General features: G+C 47.8%; 1 protein-coding gene across 7 annotated transcripts in view; it reads right to left on the bottom strand.

The window, feature by feature from the left end:
- Window positions 1-3,439: 3,439 nt before the first annotated feature.
- ENTPD1 (ectonucleoside triphosphate diphosphohydrolase 1) overlaps window positions 3,440-17,974 on the bottom strand; it is a 37,928-nt gene continuing 23,393 nt past the window's right edge. For 3 of the 7 annotated variants that reach the window (XM_068949964.1, XM_068949962.1, XM_068949963.1), the window contains 9 exons: window positions 14,240-14,373; window positions 13,717-13,834; window positions 12,662-12,812; window positions 11,509-11,668; window positions 10,602-10,838; window positions 9,799-10,059; window positions 8,615-8,734; window positions 8,262-8,399; window positions 3,440-8,109 (listed from right to left, as the gene is read on the bottom strand). In XM_068949964.1, the coding sequence (XP_068806065.1) occupies window positions 7,903-8,109; window positions 8,262-8,399; window positions 8,615-8,734; window positions 9,799-10,059; window positions 10,602-10,838; window positions 11,509-11,668; window positions 12,662-12,812; window positions 13,717-13,834; window positions 14,240-14,353 (1,506 nt within the window). In that variant the 5' untranslated portion in view covers window positions 14,354-14,373 and the 3' untranslated portion in view covers window positions 3,440-7,902. Of the gene's footprint in view, window positions 8,110-8,261; window positions 8,400-8,614; window positions 8,735-9,798; window positions 10,060-10,601; window positions 10,839-11,508; window positions 11,669-12,661; window positions 12,813-13,716; window positions 13,835-14,239; window positions 14,374-17,109; window positions 17,200-17,974 lie in introns of all 7 variants that reach the window. The other 4 variants (XR_011142135.1, XR_011142136.1, XR_011142137.1 and 1 more) reach the window with 3 other exon arrangements.

Consider the following 17,974-nt stretch of genomic DNA (forward strand, 5'->3'; position numbering starts at 1 on the left):
TTGCTCCCTCGCCCCAGAGGGCAGCGATCGCCCAAGAGCCACGGTGCTCTGCCCACAGGTGGGCAAGCTGTGTGTGGCAGGCTGGCTGGCTTTGCGGCCTTGCCCAGCGGAGCTAGAAATCCAGCAACTTAGCTGCTCCGGCAGTGGTCTTCATTAGGATATTCCTGATGCTTGCCCAAGAGCCCTAGTGCTGCTGTAGCAAGCGGCAGACAGCCAAGATTTACCATTGCACCAGGACAAGCCAGGAGAAGGGCTTCCTTGGCTAGCAGGAATGCTGCAGGTGCTCTGGCCCGGCCGGGCTGGCGAGCGAGCACCCGGCGAGGAGCTCCCCCTGCCACCTTCCCCCACCACGAGCAATGGGCTCCTCGGGGTGCTCAGGGCTGTGCTCCACAGCCACCTCTCCTCTGGCCTTCACACAGCTCCACGCTGCTTTCCCTGAGCCCCCGACAAGGGTTTCTTTAGCTGCCTCTTCCCCCACACAGCATCCCCTACTTACACCCAGGAAAGGTGCTGCCATGCCACCCCTGCCTCCATCCCCGTCCTCCACATCCACCTGGGCCGCAGTCTGCCATCCTGCCTCCATTTCCCAGGAAGAGCAGGGGTAAAACGAGGTGGGGAGGGGGGGGGTCACTGTTTGCAGCCTCTAAAGCAAACAGTGCAGGCTGGTGGTGAGAGCGGGGCAGAGGGCCTCCTGCCCCGGCATGGCAAGTGCTTGTGCCGGGGCGTCAGCTCCCATCCTCCTCTCATTTATGTTCTCTTTCAACAGAAGAAAAAAGGGGGCTTAAAAGTCCTATTTTTGAAGAACTATTTTCTGCAGAGACAACCAGAAAAAAAATGAATATTACATGTATTTAAAGATAGTAATAGCCACATTAACACCTTCTCCCAGTTAAACTCCATCCCACCACATGCCTGCTTGTCAGTCAGTCTCAGAGTAACAAGCTTTCAGGGGTAGGAACTGCATTGCCCCCACCTTAGCTCAGCTAACAAGAAATGGCACTGAAGGTGCCAGCTTCTCCAAGCACTTGTAGGAAAGCAAGCAAAAAAAGTTAAGGCTGTGGAAGGGCTTTGCAGGCATGAGTATGGCAGAGCAGCTGCCGTCCAGAAGCTGCACACAGTAAAAGGAAGAAGTCAGTGTGGAGACAGGTTGCAGAGACAGTACATTTTGGGATGAAGAGACCCAAGGTAGGGAAGTTTGGTGGCTCGCTGGAGGAGATGATGTTGCAGCTATTTAACAAGAGCTTGCTCACTCAGCGGTGGGCAGCTGGACCACTGGCACGGTGGGTAGGCCACGCACCTACATGAGAGACAGTGGCTCACCAGGGACGGCTCTTGGACAAGCTGAAGGCCAGGCCAGGCAACATTTTGCATGCTGGAGCAGGGGCAGCTGGGGAGCAGTGTAAAGGAGAGACTAAAGCGAGTGAAGCACTGCACTGGGCTTGCCCTCAAAGCGTTCGTGCCCAGCAGCGGTGGATACTCTGGCAGCTTGTACAGCAACCTGGGGGTGAGCGACGTAACATTATTTGTATGAAAAGCTGCGCCTGGTGGTATTTTGGAGTGGTGACGACCCACGCGGTGGTGGGAAAGCCCTCGCCTCGCTCACGTCACTGCTCCCGGGGTTGCTAAGTTCCCGTGGAGCTGCTCTCCACACAGCTTTCAGCAACCAAGGCGACGCAAAAGCGGTGGGCAGATTTCCAATGCTAGCTAGTGTTACTTGGCAGCTGGAGAGCACTGGATAGGACTATAGTAAAACAGCACAAGCCCCATGTTTGGTCTCTCCCTTCCCCTATCTCCTCCCAAGCTCTGCTTCCAGTGGCCTGTGACAGCCAGTGGCAGAACTGGAGCTACAGTGCTGCCAAGGGACACGAGAAAACACTCTTTTCCCTATAGAGACAGGGCAACACTGACGTGAGAAAGAACAAGAACAAGAAACAGAAGAATGTTATATCCTAATAAGGAGCCATGAACAACATTTGGGGTGGGTAGAGTGAACATCTAAAGCATTACTAAGTTTGGAGAATTAGTCTGCATTACCTGTAACGTAAGGATGGAGGCATCTCATTATCGGGTAGCAGGTTTAAAGCAAACAAAAGGAAATATGTCTGCACACAATGCACAATGAAATTACCTTGTAAAAGCTGAAAGTTAAATGAGTACAAAAGGGGATAGGATGAATTCATAGAGAATTAGGCCATCTACAGCTGTTAATTATTCAGGTCCAGATGCAATCACTTGATCACAAATTTCCTAAGCTACTGATTGGTATAAGAGAAGGATTACACCCTTTCCCAGAGTATCCCATAAATAAACACCTGCAGCCAGAGACTGCTGATGCATGGGATGTCTGAGCTGACCTTGAGTGGCTCTTACTCTAGGAAAGCAACATGCTAATGAAGTTTTAAGCCAATAGTAAATTAAGACATTTTAAAAGACACAGATGAAGACAGAAACAGACAACATAGGACTTTAGCTCTAAGAAACAGCACAGGAAGTAAACAAAAACTTAACTTGGAAAATGCAGCTAGTACATCTGGGACAAATCATCCATCCTCCCCCCCTCTCCCCGCCCCAGATGTTCAAAGATGGAAAGACCTTGAGGCAGTAAGGGAAACGAGAACAAGAGCAGGAATGCACAGTGCCACAGCAGCGGGAGTGGGAGGAATGTGAATGTGAGCCCCAGGCTCCCCCCATATTGCACTTGCTCGCTGAGGTGGCAGGTCACAGGCAGGAAGGAGACGATCCCTTCAGAGCCGACACTGGAAACACTCCACCTGGTGCACTGGTTTTAATTCTGACCATATTGTTACAAGAGGAAGATTGGAAAATCTGAGGAAAGTTCAAGTTAAGAGCCATAAAAATGAGCATATTGGGGAGTGTACTTATAAAGAACACACACACACAAAATACGTTTGCCTTGGCTAAGCTACAGCTGTGCATGCATGCAGAGCCACACGGACATATGTCCCAGGGACCAAGGGACACAGGCCTCATGTCCTTCAGCTGGTGGTGGTGGGGCTGCAGCTCTCGTGTGAAGCCAGGGGTTCTTGCTATGGGGGAGGGAATAAGAGGGGAACAGAGGACCTTAGTCTTTCAGCATGTGGCAGCAGAGAACAGGAGTGCACAAGATGTCTCAGGAGACATTTCCAGGGAGGTCAGGATAAAACTCAACAAAGGAGATGCGATTTGGGCATTAGCAGCCTTCCTAGGAGAGAGACTGCCCCTAGGGAGGTGCCCAGATGGAGAAGAGGTACACAGTGCATCTCCTTGCCAGGAGTGAATGCTGCCCATCCACCAGGAATTTAAAATCAGATGGAGAGGGCAGCAGGAAACTGGCAAGAGAGGAAATCTTGCCTCAAGACTTTTCCATCCTTTATGCCAAAAGCTCCACTCCAGTATTGGCAACTTCCCATTCTCTGGAAAACAGTGAGAAAACTTTGGCATCAGTTCAGAAGTCTTTATTGTGATAAGGATACAGAAATTTATGTGCGCATCAAAACAAAGAAAGATCTGTTTCATCAGGGCTGAGCTGCCAAGAGAAAGCACACGGCCCAAGTGACAGGAGGCTTGGACGGCTGTCCTCAGTGTGCTTCCCTTTGGCCTGTAGCGCTGGCACCGCCAGCAGCCCCAGCGTCCCAGAACAAGCTCTTCAGCCCTGGTACACGGTGAGCAGCCTGCAGAGCTGATGTGTCCCCCTACACAAAGGGCCGGAGCAGACGAGAAGGGGCATAGGTCCAGTGAAAGGCTGGGGAGCCCCAGCCAGCACCTGCTACCCAAAAAGCATCTCACCGCAGTGGTAATGGTCCCACTTCCACACACTCTGCTCCCAAGAGCGGACTGCAGTGATCCAGGTGGTTTTACTGTGCTCTGCAATGGGGCCAGAAAAAGCAGAAAGGCTGGCTGAGTGGGGAGAAGGGTTCATAGATCTTCTTGTGGGCATGGGCTGCTATCTACAAAAGGTGTGGGACAGCTGGAGGCACTCAGGCTTTCTCTTCTTCTCCCCCAAAATCTCAGCTCTCACCCCTGAGTGAAAGGGAGAAGGGAGTGAGCATATGCAAGTCACCAGGCCCAACCTCAGGCTGCTCCTGCAAAGCTGTCAAGCCCCACCTCAGGAACCTTCCCCAAAAGTCATCCGAGCCAGAAGCCAGAGACATCAGGGCCTCATCCCCACCAGGAAACTCATCTCAAGTCTCTGCAGGCTCTCGCAGGGCCTCCTGCTGTGAGACGCACAGATGGGAGAGACCAGGGAAGTCCAAGTGGTCTAGATTCTGGACACCCTAGAGGACTCAGCTGACATATTAATATTTGCAAGATGAGAACACATGGTGTTAAAGGACTTCTTAACCTACAAGAGCAAAACTGAACCAGAGCCAGTGACTGGAAATTAAAGCCAGAAGCTATTAAATGAGAAATAAGGCACAAATAGTTACCAGTGAGGCAGATCAACTGCATTAACAAGAGAATCGATGCTGTCTTACTCTTTTCTGACATACCTGGGAAAATCAACTCCCTATCTTTTAGGGTCTGGATAGCTTTGAGTCAAGTCAACATCTGAGTCAAATGCAGCACAGAAGCAGAGAAGTGACTTTACTAAACTGGACACTTGGACTTTTTGGCCCAGATACTGCAAGTCCTACAATCACAGAGAAGGTTGCAGGGGGGGGGAAAAAAAAATCATCCCCTTTACTGGGAAGGCTCAAGTACAGCCAGTGATACAAAAGGATCTCACTATGGCAGGATGCCTTCAGTCACCCAGTCCTGGAGCCTTAATCATTTCAAATGAGTTTTAAAAAACAGCTCTGGTATCTTCTTATGAAAGATTGTCTCAACTTTTGCCTGAAACAATGAAGTTTTCAAAAAAATAGTAATTTATATTCTTTGCATTTATTGCAGTTTGGGGCCATTGGGCTGCACTTAAGTCACATTTACAAGGTGCAGGTTTGGGTTTTTTGTTTGTTTGTTTGTTTGGGAACAGGACAGAGAGGGAAAGTGGGAGGGAAAAAATCACCTGATCACCTGACTCCAGAATCTAGGGTTACCAATTTAATACTATGGTTCTTGTAGTAAAAATACAAAATACTGGTAAAGCTGTTCTTTCAGATTCTGTATTTGACCTTTTTTTCCTTTGGCATAAACCCTTTCTGGGATGAAGAGAGCAGACAGGCACAGGCTTTCTCTCCACACCAGTTTCCACGTGGAGTTTCTGCATCAATTTCAGAAATTTCCTGATGGACCTGCCAGTTCCAGCATCACAGACAAAACTAGCTAGCACTGGCAGCTGCCTGCTCCCAGATGAGGTCTCAGCAGAGGAATTACCACTCCGCAGTTTTCTCATATTGTTAAGGTGATGAGAAGGACCCGTTCACTGGAAGGGGAACTTTTCCAGGGTACACGCTCTGCTTATGGAGGCTCCTTAAATAAGGAAGGCGGCACAGGACAGAGAATGGGTTGCAAGGAGGGCTGGAGCTCAGCATCTCAGAAAGGCTTGCTGGGGAGCTGAAGCGGCTCTGATCACACTTGCTTTATACATCCCTTTGAGCAATAGCCAAAAAATACCATTAATCTCTCATCTCATCTTTCCTCAAAACAACAGAAGGAAGACTCCAGTTCCAGATGAATCCCAAGGTCTCAATGTATTTGCAATTTGCAGATAAAACAAAAACTGGTAAATGGATAAACAGTATGGGGAAAGACCATTTGTGGGTTGATCTGGATCACTTGCTCAGGGCGATATTCTTTGAATAGCATGCATTTCAAGACAGCAACGTGGAAGGCAAAACATGTCAGGTTAAAAGACAATAATGCATACTGCAAGATAGTGACTGTTCTGGAATGCTATGGCAGGGGAAAAAGGCTCAGTTGCAATAGTTGAACTGAACAAAATAGCCCCAAATGAAACATTCTCTTAAGATAGCAGATATGACTCTGAGCTATGTGACGAGGGGACAGAGGACATATATCATTACCTTTATATACACTATTATAGAGTCTACTGCCACAAACTTTGGTATCCAAGCTTCAAAAAGATATCAAAAATTTCAAAAAAAGTTGAATCAAGAGCTACAAGTGAGGTCAGGACAAAGCACTTTATAGACTGAAGGTCAATCTATTTAATATGATACGATGATGACTTGCAAGCATCAACAAGAAAAAAAAAGGGATTTTCATAGCAAAGAGTTGCTTAGTCTTTTTGAAACGGGCAGGACAAGATCCAAAAATAGCTGAAGCCAACTAACTCAGAGCAGAAATAAGACAGGTTTCTGGAAGAACAGTGAACTGCCCATACATCTTACCATAAGATAGGGTAGATTTTTCTCTTGCTTTCAAGTCCTTCAACAAGTTAAAGCTCCTGCTTCTAGGCGTGAAGCAGAAGTGGCTGAGGGACACGCTCTGGCCTGCACTGCACAGAGGAACGACCTGGGTGAACATGAAAGCCCTGAGCTCTGATTGTGCTTACCGAAAGGAGAAAGGTTTATCTTGATGGCATGTTCTCCCCCGAGCCTTCTGCAGATTTGCTTGGAGAAACAGGTGAAGGTGTTTGTTTGCCATTCCTTTTTCCCATCACACCTGCTTTCTTTGGGCCTCTAGCACATACAGGTTATTAGGAGGAGAGGAGATTTCTTGGGAAGTAAACAGGCACCAGTGGCTTCTGAGCATCATAAAAATAGATTTCCAACTTACCTTTTTTGTGTTGGACCAGAGAATGGAAAAATGGAAGTAGTGCATAAACCTGATCAGTGGCATCCCCCTACCTGAGTGCTAGAAGATGGGCTGCAGTACGTGGACTTATTGCCCCTAGGTCTTACGGTCTTGAGATGTTAAGTCTAAGCTAAGAGGAAAGAAAAGGAAATTTTCACTCATTTTGCTGATGCAGAGTGAATTGATCTGTGAGCACTTGTGCTGGTTAACTGCTGACAGCTGTTTTTTTAAAAGGAACATGACCTAATAAACAGATTTCCTAGATCAGAGGCTGATGTATGACACTAAGACAGGATTGCTTTCAGGGGTATGTACCTATAGGCATGTTGATGGGACCAGAGTCCCTGCAGGCACATGTGCTAGCTACTGGTCAAGAACCTTGGCCAGTATGAGCTGCTCCCACAAAAATCAGAAATGCCTGACTATGAACTCATGTCTTAATGTATACAATTGTCCTAGGGGCATGGAAACGGCTCAGTATAACAGCGAGCCTGCTTTGGTCCAGCAACAGCATCAGGAAGACGTGGGAAAGAGGCTTCTTGCCACCTGTGAAAGGAGCAGACACCTGCCCAAGCCCAGCTGAGGACTGGTGACCACCAGCACACTCGATTTCTCCAACCTTCTTGTGCCAGAGCAGCACTGGGGAGTGTAGCTACCCTCCAGGGGGTCAGCTGGGGGCCGGTGCCTGTACCCAGCTGGTGGAGCTGCAAGGGCTAAGGGCACGGGGAGGCAAGCTGGAGGTACACTGGCACTGTTTCTGTCCTAGAAGGGCTCTAGGGAACTGCTTCAGTGGAGGAGGAGCAGGATCACCCGACGTGCGATCACTTCCAGGAGCTCAGCGGCATGTGTGACCCTGAGATTACACTTGCAGGAGCACCGGCTCCCAAAGATTGCTGCCGCTCTTATCTTTATACTGCTGTGAGCAAGGCAAAAAACAACAAGCAGCAAAGTTTCAGTGAATGAAAGTACGACCCATTCAAGAAGGGGACACCATCTTGTCTGTCCTCGGTAGAGCATGGTGGTGAGCCTGGTGTCCCAACATCTGTCAGTGCAAGTGAGAGTCAGAAGAAATCAATGCCCTTGTACACAGTCAGTAGCTTCAGTGAGAGGCAAGAGGGGCTCTGCAGTCCAAAGCCAACTCTGCAGGGGAGCTCCTAGCCCTGCCTGGCTGGATTGGCATGGCCCCTCTCCCCCTCATGGCATTTCCTACACAATCCCCTTCTGCAGGCACTTGGGCTTGTGGAAGAGCAGCCAGGCAAGTAGAAGCACGGACACCAGCACTACAGAACAGAGCACCATCAGCCCCACGTAGCTGCTGTGGGAAAGAGGGGGCCCGGCAGGCTCCTCTGCAGGGATCATGTTGGTCAGGTTCAGCATGTAGCCCAGGGTCCAGCCCGCATCGCTGCTGCCAATCTGAAATGGGAGAGGAGCAGGATCAGCCCTGGAGGAGCAAAGGCTGCCTATGGCACGGCCAGGGCAGTAGCACCCCCTACAGAAAGGTCAGGACATACAGCAGAGGTTGCCAAGAGTTACCTGGGCAGAGCCCTCCCCACCAAGAAACGCACCTTCCCGAGGAAGTGGATTCTTTGCCAGTTCTCTTCAGTGAATTCATAGCCATTTTGCAGGAGGGAAAGAATGTAGGTCCCAGAGAAGCAGTATTCACTCAGATACTTTTCTTTTATTTGATGATACGCTGTCTTCACCTAGGGAGAAAGAAGTCAGTTAAACCTCGTTTTGCCACAGCTCTGGCTTGCACCCAAGTATTCACTGGAGGTCCTGAGGGCTCTTCCTATTCATGCCTTGGAAATTACCACTGACCCCTTAGTTCTACAGGAAAATATCAGCTTGCCACATGAACTCTCTGCCCACGCTCTCAGGGAGAGAAGCGGCCCCAGCTGCTGCTGCAAGACTTACTCACCTCCTGCCAAGGCCGGGCACAGAAGCTCTGAACAGCACTGGCCACTTTGTCCAGAGCAACAGGGCTTTTTTCACTTGTCAGGTTCAAAAAGTTCATCACAAAGTAGAAAGCAGAAAAAGCCTGAAGGAGAAAGAACATTTTAACCTGACTGGGCTGCAGCACTGGCAGGGCAATGGAAATTCCACAGGAGAAAGCAGCTTTTTTTGAAGAGATGCAGAAATACAAGAAATACACACAGACACACAAAAGAAGGGATGTTTTCAAGAGCAATGTCACTTCCAGATACACTGCTTAGAGTTGATGACAGTTAAGGACCCCAGAAACACGGACCAGGGGAGGAACTTCACTAACCACAGCATCCTGAAGCACTTCAGTAAATCCCCTCTCCTCTACGCGTTGGTGCCATTGTGGCACCCAGTGAATGCTACTTGCCGTCGCAACTGCAATCCCATTTTGACAGCTGCTGAGATGAACATGCAGCCAATACCACCACAAACAGGAGAGGCGACAGTGAGAGGACTGTTCACAATCCCACCTTATAATTCAAAGTCCAAATAACCCATCTCTGACCATGGCCAACAGTTTATATGTAGGGATGAGTTTATGAACAAAGCAAGTGAGTGTTAACACCTCCCCCAGATATTCTCACAGCTTCTGAAGACTTGAAGCTCAAGGACTGACTTTCAGTGTAACGGTGTCAAGCGTGATGTGCGTTCACAGCGTGTGCTACCTCCTCATCACGTCTGGGAAGCAGACAGGGGAGCTGATGGATTGGTTTCAGTAAAGCTCACACAGTTCTGGATGAATTTCAAAACAGGTAACACTTTTGTCCTCACGAGCCAAGGCTTGCAGGCACACAGCAAGCTCTCCTGCCTTTGGTGCTGGCCATTGGGAAGGACTGTTTGAAAAATAAATCAGTGAATGGAGCATGCCAAGGAGACGCCTGGAGAAGAGTGCTTAACATGAGAACGCTGCAGTACTGCCAGGCTGATATTGCTACTTGGTTAGCCCTTACAAGCTCTATCCTCACAGTATGTGCAGCGCTACTTTTGTAGTTACGTGCCCAATAAGCTGTCTTGTAAATGACTTCCTGCCCCAGCCATGGAGAATACACTCTAGCATTACTCTGAGTTTCTGCTCTTCTGAAATTCTGAGCTATAGAGTTGAACAATGCACAGACTCACCCCAAAATCCCCCTGTAATGGAGGTAGGTATATACCATTGAAGGAGCAACTGGAGTAAGGACAGCCGGTTTTGTTAAAGAGATTCTGGATGTTTCTTCGACACTTTTGATAATCTCCCTCTCCCTGTATGTACAGCTGGCTGAAAGGAAGTTGCTTTTTCTCAGCTGACGTACAAGGGTTTCTGAAGAGGTCACTTATATTTATAGTCCTCTGATACCCCTGGTGAAAGCATGGATCGAGGAGGCTGCCATTCTCAGTGGTCTGAAAGTAAGACAAACCCAAGTGATTACCTTCCACCCCACAGTAACGCCCTGGGAAACAGCCCTCGGATGGGTGGCCACAGGGCACTTGTCACAGTGCATCATACCAAGACACAGATCAGGACAAAGTGGTGAGGATGGTTTTAAGACATTAACTGCAATTTGGGAAACATGGGTACTGCTTCTTGCTTTAGCATAGCCTCCCTGTAGGACCTTGGGCAAGTTACTTTCAGCCATGCTTTCTGAAGTTGCTGTGCATTTGGGATTTTCAGAAGGTGTAAAACCATCTCCCCTGCATGCTTCAGTTAAGCACAGTACTCCTGCTATCCCATGCCCGAGAATCATGGCACCTCAAATCAGTAGTACTTTTGAAAATCTTGGCTGTTATCTTCCTGAGCTTTTGCTCCAGTCTATATGGAGGTTCCCAAATGTAGTCTAAGGGATGAGACATTTAGCTGGGACACAGCAACTTGTGCAACTTATGCACAGTATGTCATAACTAGGGGGTCCAGGATCTCCACCTGCAACCACGGATGTACTTGCCTGAAGGTCCCCAGCCAGTTTCTGCTGCAGAGCCTGGTCTTTCCCATAGCAAAGGAAGCTGTGTGTGTACACTTTGTAGTCCTTGCCATAGAGACGGAAACGCAGCCAGCTCTCTGGGGACTCGTAAGGAATTTTATCTGGTACAAAGGTAATCTGAGTTGAAGCTCCTCCAAGGTCCAGTGCTCCCGATGTGTCACTTACAGATTTCAGGGCATGTAGAAGTTTTGTCCATCCAGACTTACAAAAAAAAAAATTACAAATAAGACAGATGCATCAGGCCTGGAGAGGATATATTTCAGACAAAGAAAGAATCAGGGATAAGGCAAAAAATTTAGGAGGAGAAAAGCAGCAGCACAGAACACAGGAAAAAAAGGCCATAGCGGAGGGGCGGGGGTAGGATGTGAGGTGGAGTAAGACAGAAGAACAAGATGTAGGCTCAGAAAAACAGATGGATTGCGTCTGAGTGTTCACAGGAGGATTAAGAACATGTAATCCAATACAACTGCTATGTGAAAAAACAGTCAACTTACTATTTTAGCTCCCCCCAAATTTGTAAGCTCTATAGTAGAGACTCATTGTCAAATACTGAGAAGTTTTTAGTGGAACTTTGCAGATATTTACCCAGGCACAGAAATATTTTAGAACAGGAAGTGAGGAGGATACTGTATCCATGCAAAAGACGGTGTTTTATTTCAGTGCTTGAAGCCTGACTACACTTGTACATCCTGACACCAGTTAGTAAGGCTGAGTGGATGGATTGTATTTCACAATAACTGCTGAGGCAAGATGCGCAAATTCCTGATCTCTGCTAAAGAAAGCTATTGTTTACAACACCGTCTTGCAAGGCATAGTTTATAAATTGCTGTAAGCCAATGATTCAAATATGGACTTGCCGTTGATACGGTACCTGCTTGAAACTGCCCAGCAGGTAGTTAATAGTGATCCATCCATAGGCTCCTTCTTCCTGACCACTGATGATTCTGGCACCCTGGAAGTTGAAGGGAGCTGAACGTAGTGTCTTCTCTACTGAGGATAAGACTTTGTCAGCTGCACTTCTATTCTCCAAGCTGGATGAATGGAAGAAAGGACTGAATGACTCTGGCTGACAGCTCTCAGCAAACTATGGGCTTTGCTCAGAGCAGGCAGACTACAAAACCCCACCAACGTTTAATTGTAAGAGAGTAATAGTTCATAGGGATACATCCAGCTATAAATGACTGCATTCCTCCCTCGGTCGCACCTCAACAGCACAGCCACCACCAGCCCTCATGCTTACAGACCCCGCAGCTGAGACAAGAGCTCCCTGGCTCTCCCAGAGCACATGCTGAGGTGGGGCTCGCACCAGGGATATTCCTCCCGATATTCACCATCGCCCTTACAGAGGAAAACCATGCCACTTGGTACCCCAGGGGGGTTTCCACTGGCAATACACACATTAGATTAGCTCCCTGCCCCAGGCAGGAAACAGCTCTGGGGCACCCCCATGAAAATCACTTATCCTAATTAAAGGAGGACACATGATTATAAATTTAACTTAGCTCTGATGTGAGCCAAGGTATATGGGGAGTTGCAAGATCTCTTACTGGACCAATTGATACAGTTTCAGAAAGGAGATACATTCTTGGGCACAAAAGTCCTGGATCAGGCCTAATACTAGACCGTGGGTGAGGTCTGAGCATCCCCTCAATTCACTAGCTTGGCGATGACTACCCTCCTGGCACCTCTGCACAGCATGAGGGTGCTGGTGAAGAAGGAAGGTAGGAGCAGATGAAAAGGGATCTGCTGGGCACAGGGAGACTAGGTACAGGCTGGGTCTGGAGAGGGCAGGGCAAGCAGAGGGTATTTGGGCAAAGCGTGAACTTGCAGCATTTTAAAGGTTTTCACCCAGAGCTTCAACCAGCTATAAGGCTCTGTACCACAAAGGCCTTTTTTTGAGGATTGAACGTGTCCCTGTCAGGGCCAAGGTGGTCCCAGCAGTCTGCCAAGAGGCACCCACAGAGCATCTGCTGGGGCCCCACGCTCAGTGCTGCGGAGGGTCATGGCTGCAAACCCTGCAGTACCTGAGAAGCCGCATGCCAGCGGTTGCGCCGAGGTAGACAGGTGTCTCTGGGTGCTGGTTTGAGGGAATCACCTCCTCAGCTCTCCGTAAGCACTGCATCAGAGAGGGGCCTGCCTTCTCTGTGGCATGGGAGTAACCTGAGATCCCAGGGCCTGGGGAAAAAAAGAGAATCAGGACATTTCATTTCACTCTCTCCAAGCATAATTCCAGGTTCCTGTCATGAGCCCTGTACGTTAGACCTCGTCACTATCAGAGGCAGCAACGTCAGGTTCAACCATCATGTTTTTCTAGCCATAGCCAAAGATTTATCCCACAAACCTCTCACACAATGAATTCACTAAACAGGAAAGTCCTGTCCCCATGATTTCTTTCCCCTCCTAAGGACTTTTACAAATGCTACAGCATCAGCCCTTTCTCTAACCAAACACATGACCGGCAGCAATTTGCATTCTGCTGTGCAGGCCAGGGCCTCGCTGCTTCAGGGCCTGCAACAGCAGGCGAGAGCTGCAAGGAAGCCCCATGCACGTGGGGACAGCTGTAGCACCTGGGGTCTGGTACCCAGTCTGTGCAGAGCAGTCAAGAAACTAGTGATGAGGGCTTCACTGAGACATGTTTTATACCTCCTTTTATGCCTTCCTAAACCATACAATATCCACATAGCGATTACGTATAATAAAAAAAGAAATCATGTCCTATACAAAAGCAAGTTGAGCAACCATGGCCCCCAAGTACAATACCTGGCTTGTTTGGAGGCCTTAACAGAGAGCAAACCCAGCTCAGAGGAAGGGAAGTGCGTTCTTTGGCATGGTTCTTTCCAAAAAGCACTTACCTCCATGCATCCCAAAAGGAGGGAAAAATGAAACCAACCTTCCTCTCAGGAAGGGCAGGCACACACAGCTCCCAGTGGGAAGTAATGACAGATACATTAGCTCTCAGACGTAACAGTGTTTTTCACTATTGGCCTCTTCCTGCAAGTTTCTACTCCCCCAGCCTTTTAGGCTGCTGTATCTGTTCTTCCTCCCATGCCCCTTCCACAGCTCCCCTTTCTCCTCTTACCTTCGACTTTACACACCTCCACCTGCTGCACCACTCCAGTGTCATTCTCCTTCTCTGCTGGCCAGTCATACACATACAGGTTAGTGTGAGATGAACCCGCATCCAGCACAATCCCATACTGCAGACAAAACAGATCCACCATCGCATCTGAGCCACTGAACTGGACACATGCATGTGCCAGTCCCGCACATGGAAGGGGACCAGAAATGAACTGCATATCTGGTGACTGCAGGAACATGCTGTCTCATTTAGTCTCATCAGTAGCAATTCAGTTCAAAGTCTCCATCAAAAGGATGTGAGAGCACCCAAGTAGCAAAAGTGGCACCGAGAACTTAAGAGACGAACCCCTGGGAAGCTCTATCTATTTCTGCTAAGGAGTTGTAAAAGGAGATGCTTGAGGTGCACGGAGCCAGAAAGAGAGATTAGCCAGGCCCTGCAAGGACAGCAAGGTGTCTTGGAGCCTGTTCTCCCCTATCTTCCCTGCCCTGGCTTGTTTTCCCATAAGCACCCCACCCTATAATACCTTAATATTCTTCGGAAGTGGCTTGTTTTGGGTCACTGCTACAGCAATTAAAGCAATTGCAGCCAAAGTAGAGAGAAATCCCAGGATCAGCAGAATCTTTCTTGTCCAGGACATCTTTGGTTTAGTACCTGTGACTATAGCAAAAAAAGGGGGCTGTTAGTATCCCAGTACCCATCACCCCAAAGGTCTTTGGGTATGCTCCTGCAGTCCTTTCCTGTTCTGCAGCATCTGTGGCACCCATGCTGAGTCCAACCGCTCTGTGTCAGTGCTGAGTTTGAACAGTGGTAGCAGCACTGATTTGTAAGCCGGGTCCCCATCCACCTCTGCCCATGCCTACACCAGTCTCCTGCTCCATCCCCTCACGTGGGACTGCGTGGAGGCAGAACTCGGGACAGCTGTCCCGCAGATCTGCTCTCTTGGGCCGTGCTGCATCTCCACAGGCTGCCCTGTGCTCAGTGGCAATGAGGGAGAACCTAAAGATGCAGCTTGTGGTTAACTGGTCCTTGAGATGACTGCATGCGACTGAGCAACGGTATAGCGAAAGCATCAGTATGGGGCAAGCCCCAGCTTCTGCTGGGGCTCTGCCCTTGGCTCAATAACCAGTAAAACACTGAAAGAACACCACATACTGCCAACAAACAGCATGATCTTTTGGAGCCAAAAGCTCTGGTATGTTTAATAAAATACCATCTACAACACAAAGCTCCAGAGAGGGTATCAGCAAAAGTATTTTCCACATTTATAATCCAGCTGTAAATTCAACAACTACAACTGAACAAATAGCCTCAGCAGTCTAGGGAACTCGCCTGCTCCCACTATGGCATGAAATTTGTTTTTTCCAGCCCTGGTGTTCCATATTCCAAAGCACTGATAGTCCAACTGCTCACACAGGTGCTAGTTCCTCTTTTTACACAGAAACACTCAGTTTTAGGAGACGTTTAGAGCATGCTATGGGTCATCCAGGGTCACCACACCTCTGTGAAGGTAAACACATTAACTTGGGCAACATATTTCATTTTCAGGCTCAAAGTAACTGAACTTGACTTGCATCCACGTGCCAAAATTTGAGTTCCAGAGATCACTCTCCAGCCCCCATGCAATACTACGTCAATGCTTCAAATCCAACCTGGCACTCCGCTGCATGCCATGTAAATACGAAAAGCTGTCAAGTCCTGAACAGGAACAGCTTCTAACCATTCTGCGTTCACACAGAAGTTAACACCAGAACTATACAGACAAAAATGTTACCCAACCTTAGAAATGATCCAAAACCTGAGGGTTACTTTCAGAAGTTAGTCCACGTGAAAAATAACAACAGAGCTTTGGAAATCTTTAACTTTGTACCTGCAGGAAAATATTTTCTTCCCACCTACCTAAAGAGAATAGGACTGTGAAGTGCCAACTGAACTTGTCTGGAAAGTCCCCCCACAGGCAGGTGCCTAAGAAACCCAACGCTGACCTGGAGCTTTGTGCTTTTTCTCATTGTGCTCATGTGTAAATCCACCGAGGCTAACCGTGAAATTTGGAAGCTTGTTACTTTCATGAGTGCCTACTAGAGGCACAGCATGCTTGCCAATAGCTCCACGAATGCAGCTTCAAAAAATAGCACACATACTGGACAGCAGGAAGGAAGAATGGATTTTATACAGCTTTATCCAAAAAAGCCTCAGAACTCATAGCTTGAAGTGACTAGAAATGCCAGAGTATAACTGCTGGGAGACTTTTCTTCTTGATGAAAATAGTGGCTGGCTCAGCTTATGATAGCACTGAATATGTCCATTGACAACAAAATTATTTTAACCTCAGGAAATTGAATATCCAACAGATGATTTAGTGCATAATAAGCTGCATGATACAGATGTGAAGCCAGTGTGCCTGAAAACTGGAACTACCACTGACAGTTGTACAGCAAATCCACATAAACATTGCCATGCTTACTCTAAGATCTTGCCTCAAGGCAGCCACTAATGGCTCAGTTGGGTGTTTAGTGCCGTAGGATTGAAGGATGGGTGCCTTTGCATCAACTCAGAGATTTGCAAACTCCCTTGTTGTGATTAGTATTGTTTATCTGTGTTCTTTTTCAGCATCAACACCCTACCCTGGAAGTAGCAGTGTTAGCGCCAAACTAGAAATGATTTTCCTACTAAAATGGACTACTGCGATAATGATGCATACAAATCCTTGATCTATAGGCAGAGACATAATAGTAATTACCTGTATCCTACCTCCAACCTGAGATTAGTCTTTTTTGCCAAGGCACTTTACTGCCTTAACCCTGAACATGAATTCTGCCTGCTGAATTTTAACTCAACATCATAAACCCTTGTCAGGACTTTGGAGGTTGTAGGTAAATGAGATCATTGTTGTATTGCTTACCAAAGCATCAGTCTGCATAAACTCTAAAACTACCAAACAGTATTTTGTTGAAACCTCCCACACACAAAGAGGTACAAGTGACGTGCATAACCCAAAAGGTAACTTAGCAAAACAAGAGCCTTAAAAAACTTTAAGTGCACAGACAGGATTTTTTTTTTTTTTTGAGAAACACTGCAAATCCAGAAAAATAATTCAATATAATTAAAAACAACAACAAAATTCACCTGCCATTTCTTCAGAAAGTGAGGTATTGGAACAAATTCCCTCTCCTATGGGCTTGTTTAGCTCCATCACGTCTAGCCATCATGGCAGGTATTAAAATGACTAGGGAATTAAGTTAATTCTTGGACTCCTCCGGCTCCCTAGCACCCTGTGTTAACATTGCTTAATACCCTGCAAACACTCCTCAGACTTCACTCAGTTGGGCAGTACCACCACTGCCAACCTCTGTGACTCACCAGCCCTAGGACTTTTCCATCAGCAGTTTTCCTCACCTAAAGATTAAGGCAGCACAAACTTCCACCTCTGTGCCCAGCCTGAACCCAAATAGAGACAAATCTCTGCGCTTTCTCCCGTAGTGTCCACTGTAAGCAAAGATAAGAAAAATCATGTAAGGCTGTTAAATAGGCATAGCAAGTTACCCTGCTTTTCTTCTTCCCCACCCCAGAGCTTAGAGCTGCCTGGTGCTGGAGTCCTGCCCAGCTGCACAGGCATCAAGCAATCTCCAGATGTTGGAGCACAGCCCAGCTGCTCAGGCATCTCTGCCTGTTTCTAATTTTGGTCTCTGTTTTTTTGCAGGGCTATCACTAGCTCTATCCAGAGCACAAACAGGTCTAATAACTTTTCTGGCTCCGAGTTAGCCATCAACTGAGAGCGACATTGGCAACCACTTCAGCTGACAGCAGTTTTGCTGCAGAAACCCTTTCGCTCTCAGTGAATAACCCAGGAAAAACGGCACTAGTGTGGGAGGTAGCTCTGTGTGAAGGCAAGTGAGCAGGACTGTTGTTGAGCCTCAAGACAAACAGCAAACTGTTCCTCCAGCTGAAATCACTTTAAGTCACTGGCATGTCTATGAGCCAGGAGGTGTCACTCACAGCCAAGGCTGCCTACCTCTGACTCTCTTCTTACCCAACAAGACTTAACAACAAACCTTAAAGGAAATCAGGCAACCAACTGCTTCCAAAGCTGCAATAACACGGGCTGATGTAAGGACTGAAGTTAGGACGGTCAAGCAGAAAAGGAGAGATGCTGTGCACAGTCCAAGGCCGCAGGCCAAAAGTCTGTGTGCTCAGTTCAGATAGCCCCACTGTGATCCGTCACCTCTAATAAGCAGAAATACAGTTCTAAGCTCTGCTTTAG

This window comes from Struthio camelus, chromosome 7 (assembly GCF_040807025.1).
Source record: "Struthio camelus isolate bStrCam1 chromosome 7, bStrCam1.hap1, whole genome shotgun sequence".
Classification (NCBI taxonomy): Eukaryota; Metazoa; Chordata; class Aves; order Struthioniformes; family Struthionidae; genus Struthio; species Struthio camelus.